The 19,607-nt window shown below is 39.9% G+C and overlaps 4 protein-coding genes and 2 long non-coding RNA genes across 8 annotated transcripts; 4 read left to right on the top strand and 2 right to left on the bottom strand.

Moving 5' to 3' along the window:
• The first annotated feature begins 327 nt into the window (after positions 1-327).
• Positions 328-2,579, top strand: LOC105677668 (actin-5, muscle-specific). The gene is made up of 2 exons (XM_012376428.2): positions 328-486; positions 1,237-2,579. Exon 2 carries the CDS (start codon positions 1,258-1,260, stop codon positions 2,386-2,388), a length of 1,131 nt encoding a protein of 376 aa, XP_012231851.1. The 5' UTR covers positions 328-486; positions 1,237-1,257; the 3' UTR covers positions 2,389-2,579.
• A 227-nt stretch (positions 2,580-2,806) lies between these two features.
• On the bottom strand, positions 2,807-9,897 carry LOC105677673 (uncharacterized). The gene is made up of 4 exons (XR_001101587.2): positions 9,576-9,897; positions 6,577-7,009; positions 5,662-5,821; positions 2,807-3,241 (listed from the first exon to the last, which is right to left on the bottom strand). It is a non-coding gene; the product is annotated as an uncharacterized lncRNA (long non-coding RNA).
• LOC105677670 (actin-5, muscle-specific) lies at positions 4,934-9,067 on the top strand. Its single transcript, XM_012376429.2, has 2 exons — positions 4,934-5,090; positions 7,674-9,067. The coding sequence occupies exon 2, from the start codon at positions 7,700-7,702 to the stop codon at positions 8,828-8,830; it is 1,131 nt and encodes a 376-aa protein (XP_012231852.1). The 5' UTR covers positions 4,934-5,090; positions 7,674-7,699; the 3' UTR covers positions 8,831-9,067.
• A 1,553-nt stretch (positions 9,898-11,450) lies between the features above and the next one.
• On the top strand, positions 11,451-14,495 carry LOC105677667 (actin, muscle). The gene is made up of 3 exons (XM_012376426.2): positions 11,451-11,610; positions 12,217-12,367; positions 12,843-14,495. Exons 2-3 carry the CDS (start codon positions 12,242-12,244, stop codon positions 13,845-13,847), a joined length of 1,131 nt encoding a protein of 376 aa, XP_012231849.1. The 5' UTR covers positions 11,451-11,610; positions 12,217-12,241; the 3' UTR covers positions 13,848-14,495.
• LOC105677674 (uncharacterized) lies at positions 12,924-16,294 on the bottom strand. The gene is made up of 3 exons (XR_010889878.1): positions 15,923-16,294; positions 15,550-15,844; positions 12,924-15,377 (listed from the first exon to the last, which is right to left on the bottom strand). It is a non-coding gene; the product is annotated as an uncharacterized lncRNA (long non-coding RNA).
• LOC105677672 (THAP domain-containing protein 1-like) lies at positions 15,258-18,577 on the top strand. 3 transcript variants are annotated; one of them, XM_012376437.2, is made up of 4 exons: positions 15,258-15,390; positions 16,953-17,141; positions 17,212-17,276; positions 17,358-18,577. In XM_012376437.2, the coding sequence occupies exons 2-4, from the start codon at positions 17,067-17,069 to the stop codon at positions 17,917-17,919; spliced, it is 702 nt and encodes a 233-aa protein (XP_012231860.1). In that variant the 5' UTR covers positions 15,258-15,390; positions 16,953-17,066; the 3' UTR covers positions 17,920-18,577. The 3 variants fall into 3 exon arrangements, with proteins under 3 accessions (XP_012231860.1, XP_012231861.1, XP_067209838.1); XM_012376438.2 differs by lacking the exon at positions 16,953-17,141 and having other exon boundaries at positions 15,288-15,390; XM_067353737.1 differs by lacking the exon at positions 15,258-15,390 and having other exon boundaries at positions 17,110-17,145.
• The last annotated feature ends 1,030 nt before the right edge of the window (positions 18,578-19,607 follow it).

Here is a 19,607-nt window from a genome sequence, read left to right as displayed (position 1 = left end):
GCCAATCACTAGATAGACTATCTCTCGAGACATGACGCGGTGGATGAAAAGCAAGTAACTGCAGTGACGGTCGGCAACCCGCGTTAATGTCCAGATTAGGAGATGCCGGCCGTTCCGTGGGGATTTCCAAGAGAGCGCGAACAAGAAGAAGACGAAGAAGAGATAGAAGAAGAAGGAGGAGAGAAGGAGAACGACGATGACGGCGATGACGAGGAGCGACGCGTCGCGGCGCGCAAACGGCGTCGCCGCCGTTCTCACCCAAAGACGCACGGCGTCGCGGCCGTTCGCACTTCCTGGTCGCGTACCACCACCCGCGCGCCCAGAAGTGAGGCGTGGGCAGCGACCGCTGGCCAGCCCTGAAGGCGTCCCGCGTGCCCATCTTCGGTAGCGTAGCGCACCGCGCCGCGGACGTTATATCTGGCGTCGCGACGCCTTCGGGCCTCAGCCGCTCCTCAGCCGCCCGTCAATTCACAACCCACCCCCACGGTTAGTAAATCCGCAAAACGCTCTCATCCTGTGCTTACAGTTTGCGCGAAAATTGTAGAAGTGTCGATAAGAACTGATTTTGGAATCTTGGGATAAAAAGAAAAAGTGGAAACGCGTCTGTGTGTAATTTTCAAGGGTTTAATTGGAAGGGCGAGATTGCATGTGGGATTAATTTTGCGCGGAAAAAATTGGACTGATCTCAAAGTGGATTGAAACATCGACTAGAACAACGTTGTGTCATCACCCTCGTCGTACTATTTATTAAAGAAAAAGATTCTGTATGTGTTATCGAGAAAACGGTTTTGTGTAGTGACCAATTATATAAATGTTATATTATTGGTCAATACAAATTGTTTCCTTGATAAAATAAATAAATTAATTTTCTAATCGAAACAAATTTGAAAAACGACATTGTTTCAATCAAGATTTAACTATTTTGTGGTAAAATTGATTTAAAGTCTGCACACAAAATTAAAATAGTATTGTTAAAGAAATGTAATATTACTGAAAATTTTAAAACATAATTCATTCTAATGTAAAAAGTTGGACTCTTCCTAAACGCAATCGTTATAATTAGAATGTTCACAATTCTTGGATGATGTCATTAAATAAAAATAGTTGGGATTATGTAAAACCTACCGAACATTTGAAACACAAACTATTAAAAATATTGCTAATTCATAAATCTATTGAAACTTTATCAGTTCATTCCTGACATTCTAATTTAATCGGATAAATTCTTTTTTACAGAAAAACTAAAATAGCAGCAATATGTGTGACGACGAAGTAGCTGCCCTGGTCGTAGACAATGGCTCCGGTATGTGCAAGGCCGGTTTCGCCGGAGACGACGCTCCCCGCGCCGTCTTCCCTTCGATCGTCGGTCGCCCGAGACATCAGGGTGTGATGGTCGGTATGGGTCAAAAAGACAGCTATGTAGGCGATGAAGCCCAGAGCAAGAGAGGTATCCTGACTTTGAAATACCCGATCGAGCACGGTATCATCACCAACTGGGATGATATGGAGAAGATCTGGCATCACACCTTCTACAACGAATTGCGTGTCGCTCCTGAGGAACACCCTGTTCTCCTCACCGAAGCGCCCCTGAACCCGAAAGCTAATCGCGAGAAGATGACGCAAATTATGTTCGAAACCTTCAACAGCCCGGCTATGTACGTCGCTATTCAAGCCGTCCTCTCCCTGTACGCCTCCGGTCGTACCACCGGTATCGTCTTGGACTCCGGTGATGGTGTCTCTCACACCGTACCCATCTACGAAGGTTACGCCCTTCCCCATGCCATCCTCCGTCTGGACTTGGCTGGTCGCGATCTTACCGATTACTTGATGAAGATCCTGACTGAGAGAGGCTACAGCTTCACCACCACGGCTGAGCGAGAAATCGTTCGTGACATCAAGGAGAAACTCTGCTACGTCGCCCTGGACTTCGAGCAGGAAATGGCTACCGCTGCCGCCAGCACCTCTCTCGAGAAGAGCTACGAGTTGCCTGATGGTCAGGTCATCACCATCGGTAACGAGAGGTTCCGTACTCCTGAGGCTCTCTTCCAGCCTTCCTTCTTGGGTATGGAATCCTGCGGTATCCACGAGACCGTGTACAACTCCATCATGAAGTGCGACGTCGACATCCGTAAGGATCTCTATGCCAACAACGTTCTCTCTGGTGGTACCACCATGTACCCGGGTATCGCCGATCGTATGCAGAAGGAAATCACCGCCCTCGCACCCTCGACCATCAAGATCAAGATCATCGCTCCTCCCGAGAGGAAATACTCCGTATGGATCGGTGGTTCCATCCTGGCTTCCCTGTCCACCTTCCAGCAGATGTGGATCTCCAAGCAGGAATACGACGAGTCCGGCCCTGGCATCGTCCACCGCAAATGCTTCTAAGCGCGTCGTCACACGATCATCGACGCAACGACGTCACTTTCGAAAGAACATCGTTTTATCTCGGGGAGAATGCACGGCTAGCACGTCGTTCTGCTCCGAGCGATCAAGCTGCTACGAGAAAATCTTATCAGAGTATCATCATCAACTCTCAATCATCATTGGATCTCATCGAATCTTCATCACAGTCTGGCTCATCGTTGCTCAAACAACGACGGCCCGGCTGATCATCCTCGTCGCCGCAGCCTTTTCGAAAACTGCGCGCGACAGCATCATTGCTCACTTGGCGTTATCATCATCGGCCGAGGTAGCGGTCGGCGGTATTGGCTCTCGTCACAGGACCTCGCTCGTGGTAGCCTGGACGTTGCTGAGCGTCAGAAAGGATTCTCGCTGTACACGGAGGGACGCTACCAAGTGTATCTTTCGATCGCGAAAGGGACATTCTGGGCTTGATTAAGGACACACGGCTTGGCAACGAGTTTCGAGACTACTTCGGGAAGGCTACGCTTTATTTACTGTTGCACTGAGCGTCTTTTACCACCGTCTAAGCGTACCACAAATGATTATGTCTAGTCTGCTAACCAAAGCAACTAAACTCTACCGATGTACTTCTATACTTTAATTTATTTTGTAAATATACTATATATTACTATGTTGTTATACGATGTCGGTCAATTCAAATACACATTATCTCACATTATATATCACCGTTGCTAATTATTATATGAACTTTTACATTACCTTACATGAAGTCTGTATTTGGTTTATTTGCATCCTCTTACAGCACTCCTCATATCACTCAGCTAGTTCCTTCGGCTCCTCAGACTTCCACGTCCTTTGAAGATCTTCCTTTGTCCTGCAGAACATATTGCTATAAAGCGTGAATTTTTAAATAAGCTCTATCTTTCATTCTCGCAACTTTTTATATCAAGAATAAGAGAACTGATTCTTTCAAATCCGCTGACAAAGATGCAAAACAGTGTTCCTTTTATTTATTCTTTAATCTATTAAAATAGGAGAAAAAAACATTTGTTTATGCAAACTGTTACTTAACAATCGCACTAGTAGGCGGATTGAGCATTCTAGCGTTCCGCAATTATTTATCTTCCCGCATCGCGTCCAAATTTGTCTTCGATCGCGGCGAAGTAGCGGCCGGCGTATTTAAAATAAACCTTATCGTTACATGCGCGTGTATGGCGGCGAACCTTGGCCTAATTCGATTCGCCCTATTCTAAACTAATTTTCCACTATATAATTTTTCTTCCTCTTGCCAAATTTCTATCGAAGCGAGAATCTTCGCACACCGCTTTCACGCAGATTCGCTTAATCATCGATTACTCATCAAGAGGATTATTCGTGTGAAGAAGATATGTATAAATCTACTTCCGACTGTCATAAATCATCTCGCGATGTTTTTCGTATCGACTCTAAGGTACTTATAGAGGAGCGTTTGAATGTTCCATTGATATTCAGGGACGAGAATCTCCGCGATAAACGCTTTCGCACAGAAGCCATCGTTTATTTCAGTCGCATCACGTAATCTCGAAATATTCCTGCCACCTCGTGATATCGTGAACTATAATTCTTGCTTTTATTGCTTTCTCGATTCCTTCCGCTTTCTACTCGTTGATAGATGCATTTCACTTTCGCAAAATGCAATTTCGTTTGAAAACTATAATTGGCTTCAATCTTAATTTATTAATAAAATGACGTATGATTAAAATTGAGAAGTATAAATAAGATTTTATGCATCAGAAGCTTGCGCAGAATCCATTTTGAAAGCCGTGTTTTAAGAAAAGAGATAAAAGAGGATCTGCATACACACATAAACCGAGGAACATCCTGCGGTTTGTTTCTGTAAAATAAAGCGGCCTGTCCTAATCAGGCATCCGAGAATATTTTTATAGATCGGTATCTTATCCATCATGCGAGTATTGCTTGATGCGAGATTAGAGACACGCAACAAAAACGATACACAATAATTACGAAATAATTTAACAAACTTGGAATATTCTATGTTGAAACATCAATTCAAAAATAAAATATTGCTTACATAATTAGTCCTTTTATATAATTTTAATGTATTTTGGTACTAAAAAAACTAAAGAACATAACGAACATTCGTTAAACATGAAGAGATTTTCCATGAAAAAATATCTCCAGACAATATTGTGCTTCCAACAATTTCAGAAGATTAACAATCCAAGTCGTCAAACTGCAATTAACATATCTTTAACTTATAAATATTAGATGAAGTAAAGATAAATTAAGCCGAGTTATGATTTAACTAATCCTCTGTTATCTCTTTTCAAACACTGAGTCAGAAACAAAGCTGGAGAAATATTAAAATCTCACAATCAGCTAACTTCAATTAATATTTATCGAAACAAGCCTAAGGATAGTTAAAAAAAAAGTCGACCGAAACTTGGATTATAATTCGCACCAAAAACAACCGGCGCTCCAAACTGACGCGGGAACGCGACGTAGAGTATTTCCAAAGCGGTAAAGCGTATTCGTCAGTCCGGTTAGGGGCTGCGACCGCCTAGTTCGGCGAGCGTCGCGACGCCCCGCGCGGCGATGCCTTTTTCGTGCCTGTCGGGCAAGCACCATCCCACGAAAATGCGGGGGCGTCCAGACGAGAGCATATAATCGACGTCGCGACGCCGCCGAGGCACAGACGCCGCTCCACCTCTGTCCCGTGCACGGTACGTAGACACAGTATTTCCGCACGCATTTCCGCTACCGCCGGGTACACCAACACTGCCTTTCCCTTCTCCGAGAACACGATCGCTTTCTGTCTGTTCGTGCGACGCCTTATCCTGAGACATCCGCGTGTTTAAGTGATTAGCGAACGAAAGTGATAAGCTGCTGTACCATTAGGATTATTCGAGATAACCAGCAATCCAGAGTAACGACTTCTTTATTATTTTCACTTTTGTTTAAAAGTTTCTGCGCCAAATTTATCAAGTAAATTCAGCATTCAATGCTATATTATTTGAATTGAATACTATTAAACAAAAATTTTCTGCTTATAATTTCTCGATTTCAGAGATAATCATTAAAAATATTTAAGTTCAGCTTACAAATTATTCATACTTTCATATATCTCTTATCATTTCTCTGTAATCTTTTTTATCAATTGATTCAACTTTAATTCAAGACTGAATCTGAATAGGATCTGGAAATGTTTAACTGTTGCTTAGAGATTTCAATGCGCGACTGAGACATCGTAGAGATTCTACAGTTAGATATTCTTGATTTAAAATTACTACTCACCTAAGAGAATTCTTCAGTCCATTACCGAAGAAGTTCAAGTTCACAGCGTATCACTGTAGCCATTGAGATCAGTTCTTGGCGCATTATCAAGCCGCTCACATAATTGTTACGTCGCATGGTACACTCATTTTTCGTTCCAACAACAGGCAGAGACAGGATCCTGTTTTGATAAAACTGATATTAATATCACCAAAGCATTTAACGCATCAAACTTACTAACAATCTTAATAGATAACATTTGAAAACAAGTACATTATAACAAAGTTAAAAGAAATACTCGACTAACCTTCTAATTATAGTATTTAAATTTTCATTTTGATAATACTTGAATATTACTTGAAAGCATAATCGTTGTATGAGCCAAAAGAATATTTTAAAAATAAATTATTATCTAATAAATGTTCGGGAGATGATTTTTTTGAAGATTTTGTAAATAAGAAAATTTAGATAGCAGTAAAATTAAATTCATCTGTGATAAAATGTGATTCAAAGATTATTTTACAAATTCTTTAAAATTTAGGTTTAGAAATTAATATCATTCCGGCAAAAATCATAGAATATCTAGAAAAGAGTGCGATCTCAGTTGAAAAATGCAAAAACCATTTTAAAAAGAATAAAAAATCTTGGAAACATTTTGGCATTACCTAACATCTCACTTACTTATGCCAAAAATTGCTTAACGAGTCATAGAACTATGAATCATGTGCGCGGATTCTCCGATGACCATAAAAGGGCCCATCTCCTGCGGATCGCACCCTCGCGCCTTCTGGTTCCTAAAATTACTCATTCCTCTAAGAATCAGAGTTTCCTAACTTTAAACCTAGTTCAGCCGCCTCTCGGATCTTTCTAGAATTATAACTAGTGAGATGCGAGAAGCCGTCTTAGAATCAGAGTTAACATTAACTAACGCTTTACCAAGATGCCGGCCATAAAAACGGCGAACACACGAGAATGCGGGGCGAACGGCCGTCTCTCTCCTTCGTAGTTGTACTCATAGTCGTGTTCACAGTCGAGGTCTTCGGCCGTGCGAGCACGCTAGTCCTTTTCCGCGGACGGGCATAATTTTGGCACGCTCGTCGCTGCCTCGCGGCGGGGCGTTATGTTTTATCCGTCGTCGTCGTCGTCGGCGGCCGCTTCAGCAGCGGCGGCGGCCGCGTCGGCCACCATAATCGTCGCTTGAACTTATTAGGGAGCGTCCGTCGGCCGTACGTCTAAAGTTAGCGACGCGCTGAGCGAAAATAGCGCCGCGACGCTGGGGCTGCTTTGCCTATCGCTTTATAGGCAACTGGGTCAATTCTGGCTTCGCGCACCGTTTGCTCGCCGGGGAACTTCATCGCAGAACCCGTACCTATCGTCAGACAATATAAAATAATTTTTTAATAGCTTCCATTATTTTTTTTAATTTTAACACTTATGCAAATTTTATCAAGAAACTTCGGACACTCAATTATCATCATCAAAACATTTTCTTTGTATTATCTCTTCATTTTGAATATCATTTTCAACATAATTTAAATAATAATGAAATAAAATAATGAAAAAGTTTAATAATCTCTACTTAAAGAATGTATCAAAACTATTCTTACAGCCAAAATTTTTTAAATTACATATAATTAGTTTCGTTTTACTTTATGACGGCATATCGAAGAATGAAAGTACGAGCGTCTATTTATCGTGCAATTATATAACTTTCTATTTGAAACTGTTTTTTTCGTATCGTTGCTTCAGTCATAAAATAATGATTCACTTGCAATAATATTACTAGCAATATCGTAAAGTTTTGATCATTCATAAACTTGTTTTTAATAAAATCCTGAAATTATCAAATACAAAAGTGTTAGTGATGTACCTATATGAAAAAAAAAACTAAATATATATCTATGATATAAATCTGTGTTCTGTAGTGTCAAAACTACAGACAGGTATTAGATAATCATAAACAATTATCATTCAGAACAATGACGTGACAATATGATATAACAGATTAAAGAATATTATAATTTTTGTTGCAGAGCGTTAAAATCGAAAAAAAAACACAATGTGTGACGACGAAGTAGCTGCCCTGGTCGTAGACAATGGCTCCGGCATGTGCAAAGCCGGTTTCGCCGGAGACGACGCTCCCCGCGCCGTCTTCCCTTCGATCGTCGGTCGCCCGAGACATCAGGGTGTGATGGTCGGTATGGGTCAAAAAGACAGCTATGTAGGCGATGAAGCTCAGAGCAAGAGAGGTATCCTGACATTGAAATACCCGATCGAGCACGGTATCATCACCAACTGGGATGATATGGAGAAGATCTGGCATCACACCTTCTACAACGAATTGCGTGTCGCTCCTGAGGAACACCCTGTTCTCCTCACCGAAGCGCCCCTGAACCCGAAAGCTAATCGCGAGAAGATGACGCAAATTATGTTCGAAACCTTCAACAGCCCGGCTATGTACGTCGCTATTCAAGCCGTCCTCTCCCTGTACGCCTCCGGTCGTACCACCGGTATCGTCTTGGACTCCGGTGACGGTGTCTCTCACACCGTACCCATCTACGAAGGTTACGCCCTTCCCCACGCCATCCTCCGTCTGGACTTGGCTGGTCGCGATCTTACCGATTACTTGATGAAGATCCTGACTGAGAGAGGCTACAGCTTCACCACCACGGCTGAGCGAGAAATCGTTCGTGACATCAAGGAGAAACTCTGCTACGTCGCCCTGGACTTCGAGCAGGAAATGGCTACCGCTGCCGCCAGCACCTCCCTCGAGAAGAGCTACGAGTTGCCTGACGGTCAGGTCATCACCATCGGTAACGAGAGGTTCCGTACTCCTGAGGCTCTCTTCCAGCCTTCCTTCTTGGGTATGGAATCCTGCGGTATCCACGAGACCGTGTACAACTCCATCATGAAGTGCGACGTCGACATCCGTAAGGATCTCTATGCCAACAACGTTCTCTCTGGTGGTACCACCATGTACCCGGGTATCGCCGATCGTATGCAGAAGGAAATCACCGCCCTCGCACCCTCGACCATCAAGATCAAGATCATCGCTCCTCCCGAGAGGAAATACTCCGTATGGATCGGTGGTTCCATCCTGGCTTCCCTGTCCACCTTCCAGCAGATGTGGATCTCCAAGCAGGAATACGACGAGTCTGGCCCTGGCATCGTTCACCGCAAGTGCTTCTAAGCAATTACGCTCGATGCTATTCACTATTATTACTGTTATTATTGCTACACCTTTCCCTAAGATGTACCGTTCACTGCCGCATCGCTTCGTCTAGTTGGATCTCCGTTAGTCGAATATTACTGTCATTACTATTGGTCCGTGGCGGCGAGTCTTTTATCAATTACCATCATACGAGCATATACGTCATCTTTTGTATATAAGTTTACGTCTATGGAATAAATCGATCTTATATTCTTACAGCCGTTCAATTCGTAATTTTTCATTCTTCGATACCCTTATTCGCACGAAAATATTAATTTACAATTTTTAATTAAATCAATAGCTTTCATTAAAGAATTCAAAATAGTAGCATGTTTTGCACTGGCCTATTGATTAATTAATTAACTCTTTCATAGTAAAAAATTAATTAATCAATCTTTAAATAAATAATTTTCAAATATCTTTAGAGTTCGTTGACTTAATGCACACTAATTTTACATGAACGTCATGTAAATTGCAACCCAGAATTGCAAAATGTTATTAAACTCAGAAGAAGAAAGTGTTAAAAAAAATGTTAAATATTACAATTATAATGAGCTTTTATAATTATGCTACCGCATAATAGAATAAAATTATGCTACACCTACAAGCTTTATAAGATTTAAAACTTGTGACTAATTAGTTCTCGAAACTACTGAGAAATTTGCAAAAACACATGTGCACTTTTACATATTGCATATGTTAAAATTATCATGATTGTCGTTACCTCTCACTGATAGTGATTTGATCAAGATACCACGGATGTAGCTATGACTCCGCCACGCGTTCCACTCAAGCTCGTCTCTCGGCAAATTCGTAGCTCTGCAGCAAGATGTATATGTAAATAAGTGTGCATTATTCACAACAATAAATACGATAATATTACATAAAACATTAAACACGGCAAATATTACATAAAACATGGCTGAGGATGTTTCGAGTCTCTGGCAGTATTCCAAAACTAAATACATTTTGTAGTATTTTGTCGGCAGAAATGGCATAACAATACAGTAAAATCTTGTTAGACGGCCAGAAATACAACTAGGGAAAGGTGGCTATATCAAGTTAAATAAGCTATCTCATACTTATACAAAAAGTTAAACTAAATAATAATAGTTAAGAGAAGCCGTTATCATTTTCTGTTGGCGCTATAACAGCTGCAAAGTCACTCTCTTATCACATCGATTATAAATTCTTGCATACTCTCAACAAACTAACGATGGACATACAATCTCAATTTTGCAGATAAACATAAAAAATTAACTTCTTTAAATCTGCTTTAAAAATTCAAAATTTTCTTTCCAATTACAATTTTTCTAATTCAATTTTTTTCAAAACTTCACTCTCAGCCTTTTGGAGTAAAAGAAATAAGGCATTCACCTTCGGTATTCTCCGGTGGCTTTTTTGCACTCACGCCGGAACTCCTCACGATTATTACGGCGGAACGTGGCGATGATGAGCGAGAGAAGCTCGACGACAAAGGATGCGCCCTTTCGGGGTTGAAACACGGCAATGCGAATCGGCACCAGCATCGGCTTTGCCGGCGGCGCAAAAAGGTGGAGGGGGTCTCTCCCGATGGCTCGAGTGAGCTAGTCGCCCCGTGCACCTGCCATAATTATAGCGAATTGCAGGCTGTAATTAGCGAATCGGACCGTTTTGCCCGCAAGCTGCGTCAGCGTTTCCCTCCCGTGAACCGATATGGATATTGGATGTCGCGTATCGTCAGATCTTGATGTTTTATAAGCGCGATTTGATGCCAGCGTTAACAGCACGCGCCAAGATAATGCGAGTTATTTTTCTTGGCAGCGATCTGGACCATCTGGTGAACATCTTCGCACCGCAGGAGGAAAATAATTAAAAAAAAAAAAAAAAAAAAAAAAAGGATGGAAGTATCCATTTTCCAGACGATGGACGGACCACTTGAACCTGTTATTTCATTCCAGAGATCAATCTCGTAAGGTCACGATCATGTTTGCAGACCGCAGAGTGAGGCGCTGTTCTTCAAGGTCCTTCATTCGCCACGGCAGATGCTAATCCTTTGAAATTTATTCCTTTGAGGTGTGAAATTTCAGAGTATATCGATCTTTTCGCATTCTTGAAAAATCAATTTCTCGAAACTTTTTCTCTCGAGATAAAATAATTCTAGATTCAATCTTTTTGGGATTGTATTCCTCGAATCCTTGTGACCTTCGAAAAGTTAATCCTTTGAAGTTTATTTCTTCCAGTTTCGGTTCTTTACGCTTCGTTTCGTTCCTCATTGAGCTCTCTTATATTTTTCCATCTTTATATCACGTCCGATGCCTTTCGAGATTTCACCCTTTGATTCTCATTCGTCCTGCCAAGCTTTATCCTTAGAGCCTTCGCCGAGGCCCGCGACGATAGTTGACAGCCCTGGCGTGTGACGAGTCCTTATTTGGACCTGGGGTCCATCGACGACCACCGCGTCGTCGTCGTAGCTGCGCGACGTGCGGCGTCTTCCTCTCTTTCTCTCTCCCTCTACCGCCGATCCTCTGTTTAGGGCGAACTAAGGACTAGGCTGACTCTAATGGGCGGCGCGGGCTCGCGGCCCGACGTTAACGCGGACAGCAGATTTCCATGTAAGGGGCGGATCGCTATTTTCGGCCGCCGACCGATATGGATAAAGGGACCCCACGGAGCCGGCACTGCGCCACTCGCCGCTCTCGCCGGGCCTCTTGCACGACGTACACGCGACCCTGAGCGAACGTCGCCGATCTCTCCCTCAGTTCTCACATCAGTGAACGGTAAATCGCCGCGCTTAGTCGTAGCCAGCCGCCGCAAATCGCAGCAACCCCTTCGCACGGTGCGTCTTCGAGGATCACCTCCGATCGGTCTTCCTTGCTTCGCGAAAATCACGAAAATCCTTGGTGCTAGATCGCAGGATCGGCAGTGATTCAAATAAACGGTGTTGAGACAAATTTGAGTGAGTTCTCTTAAGTTTCGATAATATTCGGGGGTGGTGAGAAGCCAGGACCGATCGGACGGTACTCAACAAAGATCCTCAAGGAGAATTGTGCGAAGCGAGCCGGGAGAGGTTTGCGTAATCGAATTAAATGCAAAGTGATATCTAGTGAATGTGTATAAGTGGATTTCAATGCGATATAATTACACGGAATTTATTAGAAGTCGACGCTAATTTTTATCTTTCTTTCAAAAGCTATTCTGAAATTTTTTATGTTCTTAAAATTGTAGAAAATAATTGACTTCTATTGTCTCAACTTGCAAATATTATAATTAATAAGTTATCGAGTTAATTTATTGAACAAGAAATATGTCATCTCTTTACTTTTGTAATTAAGAGTGATTTTGCGCTGTAAAATATTTTTCTGCATTTCTCGCTATATTCACAGAAAGTAACATTACCAATCAATCAAGATGTGTGACGATGATGTTGCGGCACTAGTCGTGGACAATGGGTCCGGTATGTGCAAGGCCGGATTTGCGGGAGACGATGCACCGCGTGCCGTGTTCCCCAGCATCGTCGGCCGCCCTCGTCATCAGGTTCGTCGCAGCTCTTTATATAATCTGCAATAATTAATATACATGTAACACACAATTATAATATTTAATTCACATTACATATCAACATGGCACAAAAAAGCTGTTATATTAATTGTTATATTAATCACTTTTATCATTCTATCTCAAATTTTTTACACAGCGTAATATGTTTATACAAATATTAGCATTTTCAACTAAAAAATTTAGATCGCTCCGAGAGTTTTAAAAAATATAACTTAGCTTTGGATTGTTAAATCATATTCAAATACATTTTTAATCGAGAATAAATTATAAAAATTAAATTTAATCCTTTACGAAACAATTAAACTATTTCCAAATTAATATAACCAGTCAAAGCGCTAAAAAATCAGTTGAAATAATAATAACTCGATTAGTGCGTACATCTTACGTATTTTCTAATTTAAACAAAGAGCTACGCTTATGTAACGTCAGACAATACTTCATTCTTCTACAGGGTGTGATGGTCGGTATGGGTCAAAAAGACAGCTATGTAGGCGACGAGGCGCAAAGTAAGAGAGGTATTTTGACTCTAAAGTATCCTATAGAACACGGTATTATCACCAACTGGGATGATATGGAGAAGATCTGGCACCATACCTTCTATAACGAATTGCGTGTCGCTCCCGAGGAACACCCGGTCCTGCTCACCGAAGCACCCCTAAACCCGAAAGCTAATCGTGAAAAGATGACGCAAATTATGTTCGAAACCTTCAACAGCCCGGCTATGTACGTCGCTATTCAAGCCGTCCTCTCCCTGTACGCCTCCGGTCGTACCACCGGTATCGTCTTGGACTCCGGTGACGGTGTCTCTCACACCGTACCCATCTACGAAGGTTACGCCCTTCCCCATGCCATCCTCCGTCTGGACTTGGCTGGTCGCGATCTTACCGATTACTTGATGAAGATCCTGACTGAGAGAGGCTACAGCTTCACCACCACGGCTGAGCGAGAAATCGTTCGTGACATCAAGGAGAAACTCTGCTACGTCGCCCTGGACTTCGAGCAGGAAATGGCTACCGCTGCCGCCAGCACCTCCCTCGAGAAGAGCTACGAGTTGCCTGACGGTCAGGTCATCACCATCGGTAACGAGAGGTTCCGCTGCCCCGAGGCTCTCTTCCAGCCGTCCTTCTTGGGTATGGAATCCTGCGGTATCCACGAGACCGTGTACAACTCCATCATGAAGTGCGACGTCGACATCCGTAAGGATCTATACGCTAACACCGTCCTCTCTGGTGGTACCACCATGTACCCGGGTATCGCCGATCGTATGCAGAAGGAAATCACCGCTCTCGCACCTTCGACCATCAAGATCAAGATCATCGCTCCTCCCGAGAGGAAGTACTCCGTATGGATCGGTGGTTCCATCCTGGCCTCGCTGTCCACCTTCCAACAGATGTGGATCTCCAAGCAGGAATACGACGAGTCTGGCCCTGGCATCGTCCACCGCAAGTGCTTCTAAACATATATTGCTCAGAATTAATCACGTCCATCAACATCATCATTGTAACTCTTCTCTTTCTCTTTTTTGTTTTCTTTTCTATGCATCGTATTTCAAGTTATGCTATGTTCATTGAAATATAAAAATGCGGAGAAAAGGAAAGAAGGGAGAGAGATAGAGAGAAAGAGAGAGAGAGAGAGAGAGAGAGAGGGAGAGAGAGAGAAAAAGAGAGGAAGACAAAATATGAAAAAGACCGTAAAATAAAATAATTATACAAATGCTTTTATGCTACACATTTACCAGACTGTACTATACTTTGTAGTTTGTACAACACGACTGTTTGTTTATGAACGTTAATTTATTGATAATCTCTTTGCCCATCCAAGAGAGTAATAAATCCTTTTCTCGGTTCAATAAATGCATTCACACATCTATACACACGTATACATACGTTATATATATTACGGTACGCACAAAATACGCTCGCTCGTTAATTATCGCGTAAATTTGGTATTTGCGACACCAGTAAGGTAATTATAACAACGAGGAATTCGATCGATACTTGATACGACCGGCCACGTCGACGTCGGCTCATATTGCTGTCCGGCGGATCGTTATTATATCATACAATTGATGACAATGATAATAAAATCATATATTATATAATAACTCTATGTTGTGTGATTTTTCAATATTGTTCTCATAGTGGTGGTTAAATACTTAAAGATATGAGCCAACTGTGACTTTAAGGAAGAAAACCACCACCCTTGTGCAACTATTTAAATGATTCAGTTTTATTTTTTATATACAGCAATTGGTGCAGTCTCATGCCATCTCAAATCACTTTATTAATAATATTACTATAAAAATCAAACTAAATATTTCAAATATCAATACTCAGACCGTTGGTGTGCAAATTGACAAACTGCAAATCCATCTTCAATGTAAAATAACATAATTTGATTATGTAATTACATAAACACTCAAAAAGATTTATATTTTTTTAATAATTAGATCCCCTCAAATCTAATGCAAATATTGCAAGATCTATTTGTTTCAGTTTTGTTGTCTTTCTCAAATATAATCTTAATAAATAATATTCTAAATAGGAAATGCACAAGATAAAAAAAAAACAGATATAATATTTATGATGAGAGTAGTTCATAGTAAAAGAACCGAAATTGCTATAAAGATAAATAAATATATGTGTTTAAATCGCTTAGAAATAGCGTTAGACCATACATGGCCAGTAGCTGTGTATTTCGGGCGACAGCTTCCCCGCGACTGTTATATTTGGCATGCACCATGTGCCGGCCACGTTGCGCTGTCCCGTGCACGGCCGGGGGTGCACGTACCGCAATAGAAGTGGCAAAAGTATGCGTGATACAGATTAAGAAATAGCAAAAATAGAGCCGCTCCTAGAGCCGGCATCCCGAGACTATCGGCAGTCTTTACCTCAGATCCGTCTCGAGCACTAAAATTAGGATTGCGCGTGAACACATGTAATGCGAGGAAGATAATGCCATTTCTTCGAATCTCGGATTTCGTTACCTAAACAATCAAGGTAATTATGCAAATAATCATAAAATATAGGTTAATGCAATTATACGCGCGGGAGAATTTCGATATCGATGCTGTTTTCTATTAATATGATGTGATAAGATTATGATAAAACTTAATAGGAAGTATATGTGTGTAATTATTATATTCATATATTATTTACCATTTTGCTTATTAAATTACGATCCGATTGATCTTCCGGTAAAAAAAAGGCGCCTTTATTTTATGCAAGGTCATGCAAAATGAAGTATGCCTCATAAATTTGCGCGGGAAATCGTAAAATAAAGGCTCCTGCGCACAAGACGCGGTAACGCTTGCCGCGTACTGTGTGCAGAAGCCTTGACGATCGGACACGTAAGACAATACGATTGGACCACAGATGTCTATACTAGTACTAGATCGCTAACTTCGTCAAAAGAGCTGAGGCCGGCAGGATTTCCGGTTTCGGCCATGACACCCTACAACAAAATGGCGACAACGCGTGTTATGTGCTTAGAACATATATACTGGAAGGGGCATAGTCTATCTAAATATACCATTGAAATATATACCATACTGGAACGAGCACGCCTTTGTTCTCGACCGGTCAGATGGAGATAGCTGTTCGGACCCGGATCTCTCTATCTAACCAACAGTTTTGGTCACGTGTTCACAACTACTATTATAGCGTTTTCGATTATACAGGATTTGAACGACCCAGGGTTGGTTAATGACGTCATTGCAACCTCTCCACCAATGAAAGACTTGCATTTATAGTAAAATAGTGATTGATCAACCCTGGGTCGTTCAAATCCTGTATAATCGAAAACGCTATTAGTCGAGAGTAGACGAGATAGAAAGAGAAATCCGGTACCGAGTCACTGCCTTGTCTGACCGTTTTGTCGAATGGAGGGGGTAGCCTGTGCTCGTTCCAGTATGGTATATAGTTCAATGAAATATACATAACAAAAGTGTCCCCTACATCTATCTATCCTTGTCTGTAGGAAATCGGTCAATGCGCTTGCGCGAATAAATAACCGCTTAAGTTGAAAGTAGAAAGATTTAAAATAGGTGGAAGGCATTTGAAAATTTGATTATAACAATTTATTCTTTAAGTTATATTATAATATAATTGCAATATATTATAAATTATATATAATAATATGTAGTAATATGTAATAATAGTCTTGCAAAATAAAATAAAAATAATGATGCACATAACCAAAAACAAATACTGTAATAAACAATAATTATATACAGGATGTACAGGATGAACTAAAATAAGATAACAAACTTTGAGGAGCGAGACCAAACATGAAAAAAAATTTGACATCAACATATGTCCGTCAAACCCACTGTTACTGATATAAAATATATATTATTAATGAAAAATAAAAAAATAATATTTATTATTATGTAATATTCTCGCTCCTCTAAAGTTTGTTATCTTATTTTAATTATATCTTGTATATATAGTAACTAGTACAATAAAAATTATTATAATAAATAATAAAAAAAATATTTAAAAACTTCATTGATGTTTAAATAGTATTAGTTTTGTATACTTTTTTATGATTATTTCTTTAGACTTGATTATATTAGAAGGCTTGTCATAGATAAGCTTGTCTAGTTTGTCATCACACACATCAACATAATCGACGCATGCGTATTGCAATAAAATGTACAGACAAGGATAGATAGATGTTGAGGACAACGGCAAGTCAGCTATGCCCCTTCCAGTATATATGCTCTTTACGGAACGCAGCCTGTATATCTGTACGTGCGTATGACATATGATACCCGACGTGGTGATACAAATTAATAATATTGTAAAAATTTTTGAAAGATGCCGAGCAGTTGTTGCATTCCAAAATGCAAAAATACCACAAAAGATGGTTTTCATTTATTTAGGTAAGTAAAATATATTTATTTATAATTCGAGATTTGTAATATTTGAAGATTATGTTTCAGTTAAAAATGTAAATATTTCAGATTTCCGTTGAATCGTCCAGACATTTTAAACATGTGGATGAATGCCATTGGAAGAGACGGTTTTAAACCCACAAAATATCATTTAATCTGTAGTGCTCATTTCATAGATACAGATTTTATGGAAAGACCTAATGCAAGTGGCGTACGTTTAAAAAATCTTGCTGTACCTTCGGTATTTTGTGAAACTCCAGCTCCTACCGTTAATTCTATTCCTGAGGATGTTACAACAATTGAGACTTCTTCAATTGAGTTTGATACTGCTTTTGCTTCTGCATCTGCTGTGATGCCAGCAACTGCATGGCAAATAAATATATTAAAACCAAGAGAAGAAAATTCAACATTTTCAATTCCATCGCCGAGTACAAGTGCTACTGATAGCATCAAAATAAACATGCGAAAACCGAGAAAAGTCATGGCCAATTCACTTTTAAAATTGAAGAAGCAGGAAATGAGTCCACGGAAAAAGTTAATGTGGAGAACGATCAAGTCATTAAAGCAAAAGCTAAAAAGAAAAGAAGAAAAAATACATTCTTTGGAGAACTTAATAAAAACTCTAAGATAAGTCAACAAATCATAAATATGTTTCAAAGCAGTATATATATTGAAGCTCGCACGTTCAGCTATTTTGCTGTTCAGTGCAAGTGTAGCTATATATCCTAACTTGTAGTGAAACTTTTTCGTATAAAAATATACTGCCATATAAATGAATCATGTATTTACAAATAGCTTACTTTTAAGTAAGCCTGCTGAAATGCACAAAGAAATGCTGCAAAAGATATGCTATTTCAAACAAACTGATTCAATAAAGGCAAGCTTCATTTATACAGCTTTGGCCCATTTCTACCAACGTAGATTAATTTTAATCTCTGTTCAACTTACTTTTCATCTTTTTCTAGTTTTAAGAATTAGATTATTAATTTAGTTTTATTATTAATTTAGTTTTTAGATTAGTTGCAAACGGCTCTTTGTGCTAATGATGTTGTAAAATATGAAAATGTTTAAAATTATAAAATTATATACATTTTATTAATGTAAATTGTATAAACACTGAATTGTACATATAATTAGAACAAAGAATCTTCTTGAGAGAGAGCCGAGTAAGATTATAGCTAACAATTTTGACGGAAGCATTGGCGAACTGTTCCAGAATGAATGGATCAATAAAAATAGAAATAAGAAAGGTTGTCGATATAGCGATGAAATAAAAAAATTTGCTGTAACTTTACATTTTTATTCACCTAAGGCCTATAACTATTGCAGGTACATTTCTGAAATTGTCATTATTGTTATATTTATAAAATTTTTTAATTAATATTAAAGGCATTTTTAGATCGATTTTACATTTACCGCATATAAGCAGTATCAGAAATTGGATTTCGTCGATTAATGCAGAACCTGGTTTCATGACCAATGTTTTTGAAGAAATATCGAAATTTCCAGAAGGTTTGCGCCATTGCAATTTAGTATTTGATTTGATGGCGATTCGGAAGCAGGTGCTGTGGGATGCAACATCTGAAAAATTTGTCGGATTATGCGAATATGGCAATGGATTATCTGTCGAAGCTGCGGAAACTGAAGCCACCGAAGTTCTCGTTTTTATGTTGGTTTCTCTCAGAGGTACATGGAAATGGCCTATAGGTTATTTTTTTGTGGATAAAATAACTGCTGCAGTGCAAGCAGAACTAGTAAAGACAGCATTAATAATGTCACAACAATCGGGCATTCGGGTATGGAGTGTTACGTGTGACGGAGCTTATGCAAACTATTTAACGATGAATTTGTTAGGTTGCAATATGTATACGACAAATTACAATGAATTGAAAAGCACATTTAAACACCCCAGCTCCGAGTGCATTTCGTACCCGATGCCTGCCATAATGTAAAACTTGCCCGGAACGCGTTTGGTGATCTCAAAATTATGAAATCTCCCACTGCGCAGATCAATTGGAATTATATGACAAATTTACACAAGCTTCAACAAAAATTGAATTTAAAATTTGCAAATAAACTTAGTTCTGCGCATGTAAATTTTAAAGCCAATATTATGAAAGTAAAGCTTGCAGCACAGACTTTAAGTTCTTCAACTGCTGCTGCTTTGGAATTTCTACAGTTTTCAGAAGTTGAAGAATTTAAAGATTGTGCTGGTACAATAGAATTTATCAAAACAATTGATGAAATTTTTGATTTTTTAAATTCGCGCAATCCTTTTGGAAAGGGGTTTAAAAAACCAATTTTTTATAATAATATCAA

The sequence above is a fragment of the Linepithema humile genome, chromosome 4 (assembly GCF_040581485.1).
Source record: "Linepithema humile isolate Giens D197 chromosome 4, Lhum_UNIL_v1.0, whole genome shotgun sequence".
Taxonomy (NCBI): domain Eukaryota; kingdom Metazoa; phylum Arthropoda; class Insecta; order Hymenoptera; family Formicidae; genus Linepithema; species Linepithema humile.
Note: the sequence above shows the minus strand (reverse complement) of the source record. Positions and strands in the feature narration are given on the sequence as shown.